At 41.1% G+C, this 13,110-nt stretch overlaps 1 protein-coding gene across 9 annotated transcripts in view; it reads right to left on the bottom strand.

Annotated features, from left to right (window-relative positions):
• Positions 1-13,110, bottom strand: part of enah (ENAH actin regulator) — a 95,474-nt gene that overhangs the window by 47,364 nt on the left and 35,000 nt on the right. For all 9 annotated transcript variants that reach the window (XM_072680942.1, XM_072680959.1, XM_072680934.1 and 6 more), the window contains exon 2: positions 2,669-2,834. In XM_072680942.1, the coding sequence (XP_072537043.1) occupies positions 2,669-2,834 (166 nt within the window). The remainder of the gene's footprint in view (positions 1-2,668; positions 2,835-13,110) is intronic.

The following is a 13,110-nucleotide window of genomic DNA, read 5'->3' as shown; positions in this document are numbered from 1 at the left end:
AGTGTAGATAAAAACTACCTACTTGAACGTAACTGAAACTATACAAATGTATGGGTGTGACAAGAACTCAGCTCTGGCCTTAAACTTAATCAGGATCATTGGGACCAACATAATTAAGGTGAATCTAAGGAAGGACCCAATTCTAATGGGTTGTGACAGTCATACCAAAAATGTCTTGCCTTTTACATTATATCACAATGTTACGATGACTGGATGCAACTCTGGCATTCTCGAGTGAAATCTACATAAATAATTCGGGAAGTAAGTACAGATTACATACTCGTGGACATGGAAAGTCAAAGCAACATTGGTCCTTCGATGATTTTTATGAATATTCCTGTTCTGGGTGTTCGTAAATAAACGGGGGGTTATAATCAAACGATAAATTCACCCATTTCCATTATTAATCCAGTCGTACAGAAACGTGAAATGATGGCTGACACAATCTGGTAGCTTCTCTGTGACCACATAAATAGGGTTTGCTGGGCAGCACTCACTGGACTGACCAACAACACAGTACAATAGGAAAGCCCAAGAAGCTCAGGGCAGATCTGAGAAGGACGATAGTCAGGAACATCTCTTTGAATAATTTCTAAACAACTGCACTCTCCAAGATCATCTTGTAGGGAGGTGTAGCCACTCTGCAAATGTCTGGGTGAAGACCCCAACTTTTACCCTGAGCTGAGAGGAGATTGGTTCAGATGATCTGCTAAGGTCTACTAAGACACAGGCCTGAGTTAAACTGGAAGCTGTTGGAACACCAATATTCATCCACGGCAAAAAAAAACTCAAACTTGTATAGGTGTTTGGACACAATGACCAGAGATGTGTTTAGAGTTTTAAAAGTGAGGCACTCCACCCCAAGAACTCCGTACCAACTGTTGGTTGTAGCATCAAGCTCTGGGGCTGGATGGAGTAAGCACAACAATCAGCACAATCTCGAACTATTAGCTAGATGGGTAAAACTCCAACTCGATAAAGACCCCTAACACACATTAAAGGTGGCTGTTAAATTGATAAAGCAGGCTTATTTAATGCTTTGGGAAAGCCATTCCAAAGGCTTAACTGTGAACTGTGCTTAAAAGTAGGGTTTGGGCCAGGAATTTAGTTGAACTCCACCAATTCTGCCAAGGATTGATTAATCCTTATTAATCAACACTGTCCTACACAGAGCTACATTTAGGAGGTCAGGGGGCAACAATAGTTACACAACACCTCAGTCCCTAATCAACTGTTAACTTCACTCAACTGTTCGTCTGTTCTGCTCATTGCTTCACAACATTGGGAGGTGCAAAACACCACCACTATTTGCTATAGGCTTTCCTGACCAGGCCCATAACAGAGAGGATCTAGAAGATCAAAACGGAATTTGCCATCATGGTAGAGCTAGGCAATGACAATATTCTATGGTATGGTGATAAATTTTGTTATCGTGGTACACAATATGCTTTTATGAGTGTAATGTGAATATCGCCAGTGCTTAAAGAGAACTAATTAACAGCATGTTTCTTTACAAACAGTGTAATCAGTCTTATCTAATTCAATAAAGTGCAATAAAGTGCATAAAAACTTTACATTGTTAGTGCATTTTATCTACATGACAAAATATTACAAAATATGTTTTTAAATATCGTGACATTATTATTATTTTTTTTTTTCCATATCGCCCAGCTCTCCATCATGGCTTATTTAAACATCTTTTAATGGAGGGTTCCTGAGGAGAGACCACAGCTCTGTGGCAGAGCAAATCTCTTCAGGCAAATGTTTTCCATCTTCACCAAGTAACATGCAGATAGCATCAAAGAACATGCTGCAGGAATAGAAATTCCTGCAGTCAAAACCTTTAGAGCTGGGGTTACGAGTTAGACAAGGTTTATGCTGGGGTCATCTCAGATGTTCAGACCTAGAACCCATGCTTAAAGTGACAACAAACAAGATCTAGGCACCGCAATAATAGTACAGGTCGTCATTAACCTGACAGATGTCGGCATCAAAGAACACTTCGAATAACAAAGAATGCAACAGGTGTGACAGGTTGCAGAGTAATCAAAGAATCAAGTCATGGAAATGTCAACACTGTTTTTATACCGTTGATGACAGCATTGAACTGGAAGGCAGCAGTTGACTATATATATATATATATAAAAAAAAAAATAAAAAAAAACATAAGCTATGCTGGTAACACATCTGACCTATGCCAAAGTCAGATCCATGGAAACACCCTACAGCTAACAGTTAAACAAAGCCAGACTTCTCCAAGGTCTCCGCCAGTTCCAGGGAACTGTACACAATTAATTTTTGTTCCCTAATTTAAATGACATAGTCTACAGCAGGGAGAAGTGTAGACTATCTGAACATACCACAAAAAAAAAAAAAAACATTTTTCACTGCCCTTTGACCTTTGCAGCAATACGTTCAGAAATGACACATGAGCATTGCAGCATGGCAGAGCTATCTGTCCTGTAGCGGCAAAAATAGTTAGAGGACCTCTCAAGTAGGTGTAAAATTCATTTGCTAATCTCCTGACACAGACGGGAGTCTGTGAAGGTGACAGAACCGCTTTGACTCGTCCGAGGGCCAACGACTTAAAATAGACGGCTTTCCATCAAAGTAAAAAATAAAAGAAAAAAGAAAAAAAAGAAAGAAAAAAAAAGTCCCCCTTGCTTACCTGGTGGTCCTGAATTTTACGGCCCACCACCCGGAAGGCGTTGTTGCCGGTGTGGTGATAGATGTGGACTCTGCTGAAACCCGTGGAACCACCGGCCGGGACCCATTTCTTGTTGGCGTCATCGTACACCATGACGGCAGCCCGTGCCTGACAGATGCTCTGCTCACTGCAAAAGAACAATAGAGAGGGAAAAAAAGAGGAAAGATCAGAGAGTTGAAAATGGGAAGCATTGTATTATTTTTTTTTCCTATTCAATACTTATTACTGTCGAACACAAACCTAATCCATACTAGGCTTTCATCAACAATAACCACCGTCCAGGACTCAAAGAGTCAATCAATAATAATAAGAATCTGAGAGCTTATAGCACAGGTACACGGGTGCCAACAATATTGGGTTATGTTGTGCAGCCATTGGGATTGCATTCACTCCCAGCTCTCAATAATGAGCCTGGGGCTCCCACGACCCCGTCCCGGGTTCACCGGTTGTTCTTCCTTGGATCACCTTTGGTAGGTATTGACCACTGTACACCTGCACACTCCACACGCCATCACGCCGATGCTTAGATCCTTATGCTTGGCCATTTTGTCTGCTTTTACCACCTCAACTTTAAGAATGGACTGCTCACTTGCTGCCTAGCATATCCAAACCGATCACGAGCGCTTCTCTAATGCAAAAATGTTCTTCACTTCACCTGTCTGTAGTTTTATTGTTCTGGCTGAATGGTGTGGGTCTACTCTATTTACAGACTAGTTTCATTGGTCAAAACTCACAAATTGCTCAGAGAAAATGAACAGTGAACCTTTTCAATGAATCATTATTACTGCTTTAACACTTGCTGAAACCACTAGCACACAGCGTCGTTTCACCTTGACCAGTTCTGATAAAATGTGCCACAACTTAATTACTGTGTGGCCTTGCTGCTGTCCAAGACAAAAGACTGATTCGCTGTATAACAGCAAGAATGTGAAATATTCACAGTTTGATTCAGACTGACACCTAGCAGTTCTTCACAGCAGACTATTAGCTGCGATATCATTTATTACCCAGCGACACCTACCATTTGTATAGCAAAGAGAACAGCAATGCTTTCTAACTGCATGATGCTTTCTACGCATGACCAGGCATTCCAGAATAGGTGGAAGGCTGAATAGGTCAGCAGAGTGCACTTTTTTTTCCCCCCAGCTAAAATCATCCAATGATGTGATGAGATCCAGGAATCAGCCGCCAAGCAGATAAGGGCTAATCTAACAGGATTGTCCACCGACACCAATCCCTGCACTTTAATTAAGAAGCAGACGCACAGAGGGAGACAGTTGGACCTTCTTTATCTAACGCTCAGATGACGGAGACACCGAGCTCATCACTGGTCTATTCACAGTTCAAGCACTGGCTGAAAGACAAGAACAAGCCTTATTAAAATGAGCATGTCATACATGATGGTCAGCTAAAGGGGTGTAAAAGTGTAAGTTAAATATATCTAAACATACTTGAGCATCTTTTCTTTTTCAGTGGCATGTAATGCCTGTGATGGCCAGCCCCAGTCCTTGCAAGATAAATTAGTCAGGTTCACTTTACACTAATATTAATTAATTTGGTTGGATGTTTAAATAGAAAAACATCGAAAAAATAGTTACAACAGAAAAGTTAAAACAACTCTTACTTTCTAACTTTCTAAGTTTAAATGTGGTTCAAAAACAGCTTAAGCAGTATTCGTTCTTTACCGAAATGTAAAGTAAGTACAAAAACTCAAGTTTAATAAGTAATAAGTAAAGTATCTTTTATAACAATATTTAAGTGTATGTTCATTTTTGTAGTCCAAGCCCTTTTGGGGTCCTTTTTGATACCTAGACTGAACAGTAAGCCCACAAAAGTGTTTTATTTCTAAATGGAAAAAGTATATTCTGGTATTTCACCATTGTGAAAGCTAGAAGTGCACTTTAAATGATGACTTTATTCATCCAAAAGAGCCCCGGGTCTCTACAGTAAAGCTACATAAAACGTAATGTAGGGGTGCGCCTCATTCTGACCCTGGAGATTCACCACCCTGGAGAGTTCAGATCCAGCACACCTGCCCTCAACATTCAGAGGTCCTTGACAAACTTCTTTACTTGCAATCAGGAGTGGCAGATTAGGGTTCGAGCCAAATACTGCCGGTGTCCAGTATTCATTGACTATTTACTTATCAGCCCTGGAAAGTCTTCTGCTGCAAGTTCTTACCAACGTGAGCAAATTTGGCTCTAAAACTGTCCTCATTACGCCACAAAAACAGACCCTGCCACTTCAGCAAAGCTTTCCTCCAGAAATCCTTGTTTTGAGAAGAGGGGAGGACCTTGACTCAGCAAACTGCAGAACAGAGCCCACATACATCTCAATATTAAAAGCAAACAGAGGCAGGATGGTCATAATACAGTAAGTGTTCAAAAACAATGATGAAACAGTCACAAAGCCTGAACCCAAGGTCATTTCTAGCTGGGACGTTCGAAATTAGGTAAGCATTTAAATGTATAAAAACTAGACACCTGATGGATCTTTTCTGATCTCTATAGAACATCCTACAGCTCAATCTATCCACAAAGAAAAGACATTTGATGAAACGTCCTTTTCAAAACAGACAAATTGAGTCGCCATCCCAAAAGTCAATATACATTGATGCCTAGCCTCTCTAGTTCCCTTTGAGACTATTCCCGAATTAACACACACCCCCACTGGTAGCCAAATACCAACAGAGGCCTTTTACATGAAAAGAAAAGATGATGAATCTTATGCAATTTTACATTGATGGTATCAGCAGAACACACTGAATCATTCCCATACTGGTTTATGTTGTGTAACTACTAAACCTAATCAACATTTACGAGAGCTATAGGCTTAGGCCTGCTGCCAGCACATTTGCAGCCTCTGCAGCCCTCTTGCTGGCGGTCCCGATTGTTAGGCCTTTGAAAAATAGATTTAATACAGAATGACAAAGTGCTGTGCTACTGGAGGTAAGATTAAAATATTTGATTGTACCAGAGATGAATATGCCGAATAAATCAGAAGATTATGCTGATCATCATGCTGAATATGCATGATCTGCAAGCACACAGACATTCAATCATTACAGTGTGGCTGCTACTTTGGATATTTGCTCTCTTGCAACACTGAGGGATAATAAATGTGCAATGTAACTGATTACACAATTTTTACAAGAGCTAGATTGTGAAACTTATTAAAGTAGCTCCCCAAAAGAAACTGCAAAAACACTGGGCGACAAATAGATGTACATTTTGGGCTGCCGACAACACCGGACATTACGACCGCTAATTTGGTTAAAACGAGCGGATCAATTCTCTAACAATTTAGTGAGCACAGGGATCTTGTTGCTTGTTGTTTACGACTCAACACAAAATCACAGCTAAAATAAATCCATACATTAAAAATATAGGCCTCAACCAATAATAACGGCCTGTAAATTTTAAAGCAAGTATCCCAGAGGTCTACAAATTTTGCAATCACTGGTAGGCATGACATCATGCAGCCAATCAGTCCCATCAACAACCATAAAAGATCCTGATTTCACGGTTCAGACTCGAAGACTTCTGCATAATCCACTGAAGTAAAACAAACAAAAAAAGCAACTAAGGACTAAACTGAAGTAATCGAAGAATCCCCCCCCCCCCCAGACATGTCAGAAGAAAGTCGACAAATCAGACACAGTCAGCTGATAAGGTTACCGTGGCATTGCCATGGAGGGTGACATCAGTGGTAAATTGGACACACCAGCAGAAGTTCATGAATACCAATTCCTGGCTGGTGATGCTGTGAGGAGCAGTTCCTTATTGAGACACGATAAGGGGAAGGGGGGGGGGGGGCAGTCTACCCTAGTGGAGATAACTCCTCAGACAGAGATGGAGTAAACAAGAAGTTTTGCATGTATATTAGTTCAATTTGTAGACTCATACCAGTATCTGCAGAAAATAGCTGTAATAACATACTGACATCAGACAGGTTTTTTGATTGGACATATATTACCGGGTTAATGTATTTATTGTACCTCAGAAATATATTTATTATTATTATTATTTGTATTTTTTTTTTACAATATTTTTATTCTAATAAATGTACAACAATTTGCCTGGGTGCTAACTGTGTTAGCCCTAGTTAAAACACACCCAGGTCTTATGTATCATAACTACAACTAATATTGCACTTCCTGAAGGAGAGCTTAGAAAATATTAAAAATAAAAAAAGAGAAACATACATTTACTTCTTATTGTATTAATGCTCTTTTTATTCTGTCACACTAACTCATGTTTTTCTGAGCAAATAAACACACTGGGCACTGGTCCAAAATCACCATATTTGTTTGCATTATTGTTTTTGCACATTCCAGTAATACATATACAGTAAAACTAGCAGGCGCACTGTTCATGAATCCTCTTTCAGTTCTCTTTCAGAAGCCAAATGGGTCAGCAGTCTGCCCATTTAATGGGCCAAACTAGAATTTTACATTATTTAAAAAAAACAAAAAAAAAAAAAAACATCATGTATATTTCACTAAGACAAAATCAAATGATAATATGGAGTGTAAAAGCCTTCCTACTCTTCGTAGCACTCTGGATAAAATGGGACTGGTTGCAGCCTTTCAACTCCAAAACATGCCTAAACTGAATGAATAAAAAGTGTCCCATGCCTCCAGAAGCGACACAGACAGCAGTCAAGTTCATCTTTTGAGAGACAGTCCCCAACACTCCGTCCAAGGTCCACCCAGGGACTAGTAAATTCCTTTTTCAGTATGCTAACATACTGCTTAACATTAAACGTGGTACATTAGGTTCCCAGTTACTTTGACTGCTCCATTGACGCTATGTGTAATGAATAAATGCTGCTGCTACTGGACCTCCAACCATAGTGGTAACAGTAGAAGTTGATCACTGGTTTGTCTTGATGGGGAAGAAAAAAAAAAAAAACGTGTTACACCATTTCACAAAATATCTCCACTACTGGATAATCAGACTTTCAGAGAGCAAAGTCGAGAGGGAAGGGAAATTAACACCAGAAATGAATCTAATTAATAAATACAGAAACAAAATTAAGGCTCTCATGCCATTTTCCTATAGCATGCAGGCAAAATGCTATTGGAAGAGCATAACATTGTGAAATCTTTAATATCCTGAGCAATATCTTTCATATTGCTTTCAGGGGCAGTGGTGGCTCAGCGGTTAGAGCGCCGGGATATTGATAACAAGGTTGTGGGTTCAATTCCCGGGCTCGGCAAGCTGCCACTGTTGGGCCCTTGAGCAAGGCCCTTTACCCTCTCTGCTCCCCGGGCGCTGGAGTTGGCTGCCCACCGCTCTGGGTGTGTGTGTGTACTCACTGCCCCTAACACGTGTGAGTGTGTGTGAGTGTGTGTTCACTACCAGATGGGTTAAATGCGGAGGACACATTTCGCTGTACACTGTATAGTGACAAATACGTGCACCTTTACCTTTACCATATGTCCCTTTCCTTAATGACGGCTTCAATGCTTTAATGCCTAATCTGCTAGGAAAAATCTCAATTCACATTCACAAAGTGATCGCAAAGACAGGAAATGGATCACTTTGATTTGTGCCATTTATACATATATTATCATACACATTAGGTTTCAATAGAAAATGAAAGCAAAAGTAAATGTGGACCAAGTGAAATAGAGTGAAAAAACAATGAGGCTACACAAATTGTTCATGGAAAAATAAAGAAATGATTTCATGTCTTGAGTAATGGTCAAGAGCAAGGACTACAGTGGCAGCAGAAGAAAAAGGGATGACCTTCAGTTCGAGGCTCCGTACTTCAATGCTCAGAAACACCTGCATTTCCCTTCAAGCAAAAAAACAAACACAGGTATTTCTCCTCAGGTGCGACTATGCACCCTTTGCTGACAGTACTGGCACTGGACAAATGCTTACATTTCACAGATACTTCAAATATATCTAATCTGCATTTACTAATAATTTGAATAAAACATAAAAATAAATATTACATTTCTCCATGTTAACCCTAGTTGATGGATTCCCAGTTTCTACATTTTTATAAATGCTGTATATTGTTGTACAGATGTATATTAGCATCGTCAGCCATACCGTTGCACCCCTAGATACAATTGTTTAATTGGAGAGACCCAGTTTGGATAATCTCCATAGGGGTGACGAACTTTCAATTACTATCAGAGTTTTCAGAAGAAATTTTGCCTGAGATGGTGTCTATAATATATAGGGCATGTGTCCCAGACAAGAATTAAGCCTACTCTTAGATTAAAATGCTGTGTCAATACTGAATTGCCAGTGGAAATGTTTTTTAATCCAGGCCTAGTCTTTATATGGGTCCAAGAAACTTGGTCTAAATGCTACAGTTAAAAGTTCTTTTTGGTGTTGCGTGTACTCCTGCAATTCCAGAATCAATAATGTTTCCATTCATCTCTTCGGTCACCTTATCTAAATATTTGCAAATGACCAAAGAATGCCAAGTCCAAGATTTAGTGATTCACTAAAGACTCTCCATTTACGCCCTGAAAACAGAAGCGCCTTACTCCTTCGCATTCCGCGATGCCTGTGGGACCACAACACAGACATTTGCTGCGCCAGCTCAAAACATTCCACCATTTTCCACTGTAGTCTTGGAAGGATAAAGCAAAGAGAGGTCAGGCTGAAACTATTCGAAATTTTTGTGAGATGTGTTTTCTGACCGCAAGCGAAGCTGCTTTCTAAACTTTGGTGAAAACATACGACCACGTGGAAAACAAGAGCAAGAAATGGGACCTGACTCAGCATTTCTGCAAACCCATGTTTGCAAGGTCCACACAGAACACTCATTTAAGCGAGTGAGTCAGCTCTGTGGAAGAGTTGGTATTTCCATGAACGGCAATGTGGGTTTTCGGCGAGAACCTGGGCCTGAGACAGGAAGCCGTGAAGGCCACATCAATCCTGTCCTTTGCGGGTTTGGAGACCAGTAGGGACATGGCCAAAACCACCCACATCTCCTGCATGCGCATGAGCAGATTTACTATGCCCAATATAATGTACTTCAGAGAGGGAAGGAGGTGGGGGGGGGGGGGGGGGGGTGATCAGGCACCGGCACTAGCCCCTAAAACTGTAAAGTACAAAGAACAGTATACGATGTGTGAACATCTTACTGTGGGTGAAAGGCTATTCAAAAGTGAACATTTGTACATTGTGAAAAAGCATGTGACTCACTCACACATGAAACGAGTACCCCAAGCTGGTGTTAAAGCACTTTCAGAGCTTCTGTTTGAGCTGGGCAATAGGACAATATTTAAAGGTAAAGGTGCATGTATTTGTCACTGTACAGTGTAACCTGTAATGTGTCCTCCGCATTTAACCCATCTGGTAGTGAAAAAACACACACACACACACACACACACACACACACACACACACACACACACACACACACACACACACACACACACACGTACGTTATGGGCAGTGAGTGTACACACACCCAGAGCGGTGGGCAGCCAACTCCAGCGCCCGGGGAGCAGAGAGGGTAAAGGGCCTTGCTCAAGGGCCCAACAGTGGCAGCTTGCAGAGCCCCGGGTATCAAACCCACAACCCTGTTATCGATATCCCAGCGCTCTAACCGCTGAGCCACCACTGCCCCACTTTTATCATATAGTCATACAATTTGTTGTTGTGATGCCCAATACACTCATCTAAGCATAGTGCTGAAATAATTCTGATCAGCTGAATGTTTCATTACAAACCGTGTAATCAGGCTGGGTTACCTGGATGATGTGCAGCACATTTTGAATAAAAATCACTGTACTAAATATGGGACTACTTTACACAATTTTACACAATTTTTACTATTTTACACAAACCGTGTAATCAGGCTGGTTTACCTGGATGATGTGCAGCACATTTTGAATAAAAATCACTGTACTAAATATGGGACTACTTGGATGGTAGTTTTTTTTCTGTCACTACTGATGCACTTTGTCTGCAATCATGTCTATTGTGATTAATATCGTGTATTGTGACAATATTTATACAATTTTCTATACAATTTTATTGTATCGTTCAGCCCTAGCTTCCATGTTTATTCATACTCATATTACATAGCTTGAAAATAATTCAAATACCCTTACATAAAAAAACTTGGAAATTTAAATTGGAAAATTATTACTGGAAGCTATAAAACCATGCTACTTTCATGGTTGTTCATATAAATAAAAAAGAAAGAAAGAAAGGTGACAAACCAAAAACTAGAAATCAGAAATCCACCTTTGAGTCTCAAGATCTTGATAAAAACAGACGCAGTATTTGTTTTGATCATGAATTATGGATTTCTCTACTCATTACTCTGGTTGACACAATTGCATGTTAAGCATGTGTTCGTGGGAAAAGTGGAACCAGACGTTCATTAAAACTGGATAGAATTAAGCTAATCGAGAAGGGGGTGGGAATGCAACTCGTCAACCACGTAGTGAGAACGCCGAACTCCACCATTCATTATCATCGGAGGACTTCTGCAGGACAGATTTCGGCTTATGAAAAATGTTAAGTCAAAATGCTGCTGTAAGGCAGAGGATTAACAAGCAGTGGAACTCCGGCAGAGGGTCTAAACATGCCTTTCCTCCATCTGAGACGTTCTGGAAAGTGCTCCCAGCAATGATTTGGGACTTTTGAATGAACACTAAACAGGGCTTTTTTACCTACTCCACTAGCCTTTGGGAGCGTGAGAAAGCAGACGAGAGCTATTTTAAAACCCACACTCCTGTAACACGGAGATGGCTCTAGCAGAAGGATGACTGCTCACAGGGAGGGTCTGGGCTACTGGTGTAGGTGTTGCATGAAGCTTGAAATAGGCTCAGACTCCCACTGTGAGATGCATGCCGATCCACAACGGCTCAGTGAAAATATATACTGCCAGAGCACTTTATTGGTTATCATATATGCAATTATGTAATCAGCCAATCATGTGACCGCAATGCAATGCATTAAACCTACATAGGCCTGGGCAGTATAATTTAATATTGTTGACTTTTCACAAATGATGATGTATCTGATGGGTCAAATTTCTGTTCGGTGTCCATCTAGTATGTGTCCAAATAAGCGTAGTCCCCCATGTACATTTGGGAGAACCACAGGGTGGGGGCGCTGTGGGTGCTTACTGATTAGGGATGTTGCGCTCTAAAAACAACACGTTTATACGAGGGCTTTCAGTCAGAAAGACTTGAATGTATGCTGCTAACTAACTAAGCTAATTGTAACTAGCCTCTCCTACCTGACGCTGTGCAGCATCACTTGGTCTCCCTGCGAGCAAACTGAACAATAAGGCAAGACCACCCACAACAGTACCGTATTATTTGCAGTATAATGGTCTGAAAAAAGTGAAATCCCTCCCAACCCTACATTAACCACCAGAATAGAATATATAATAATTATCCAGACAAGCTGGTTTGAGTTTCAATAATAGACACTAGCTACACTTGTGTCAGCCAAGCACAGAAAGCTGAGGCTGCAGCGGGCACTCAGAATGAATACTAGCCTGCCTTGTCTCAGGAGCCTGGACTGGTGGAGGTGGTGATATGCGGACAGTGTTTTCTTGGCTCACTTTGGGCCATTAATAATAACGCTGACCATGCACATCCCTTTATGGTCACAAATGATTCATCCTCTAATGGCTACTTCAGTTCGATAATGCACCAGGTCACAAATCTGACACCCACTCAGAATGGTTTCATGAGCATGACAATGAGTTCAGGGTGGCCTTCCCAGTCACCGACTCGAAGAAATCTAAGAGATTAGAAAATCCATGCTATTAGGAACTAAAGGTTGTTCTGAAGGCAAAGGAGTTTTTGCAGAGTTCATCCCACTTATTCTTTACACAGCAAGTACCTTCTGAACGGGGTTCCCTATTCTGTGAATCCATTACAGCCATTAAACAGGCATTTTAATGTGCAGGCACTCTTGGGAGGGAGAAGGACAGAGATTGGAATGTGTGAATATTGCATTAGCTTAGCTTTAAGGCTTTGATAAGACTGCAGAGACATCATGCGCTGCTCATCTGGAAGGTGGGAGAGGTGGCGCCTAATTCGGCAGGCCTCACAAATACACTGAACATCACACCAATGTGCTACAGCACAGTGCTGGAATTAGCCTTACAGCATGATTATGCTAGTAACAGTTGGACAATGCCAAGCATTCGCCTGCGACTTGAAGGCCACGAGAGGCATCCTCATAAGTCACAAGCCTTCACTGGCGAGTCTTCGCTCTCCTCTGGTCTTTTTATAGGCTGAGGAATTACAGCAATCACCTTAGCAACACTGTGTACGTGGGCGGGTTTTGTGCGTGGCTCCTCCGTAATACCGGGAGAAAGATATTGTGTGAGGACAAAAGAAAAAGCCAATCACCCTTCTCCTCGTCTTCCGTCCACCTCCCACACCTCCAACACGTACC

Source organism: Salminus brasiliensis, chromosome 1 (genome assembly GCF_030463535.1).
Source record: "Salminus brasiliensis chromosome 1, fSalBra1.hap2, whole genome shotgun sequence".
NCBI lineage: Eukaryota > Metazoa > Chordata > Actinopteri > Characiformes > Bryconidae > Salminus > Salminus brasiliensis.
This window is presented reverse-complemented; position numbering and strand designations above follow the sequence as displayed.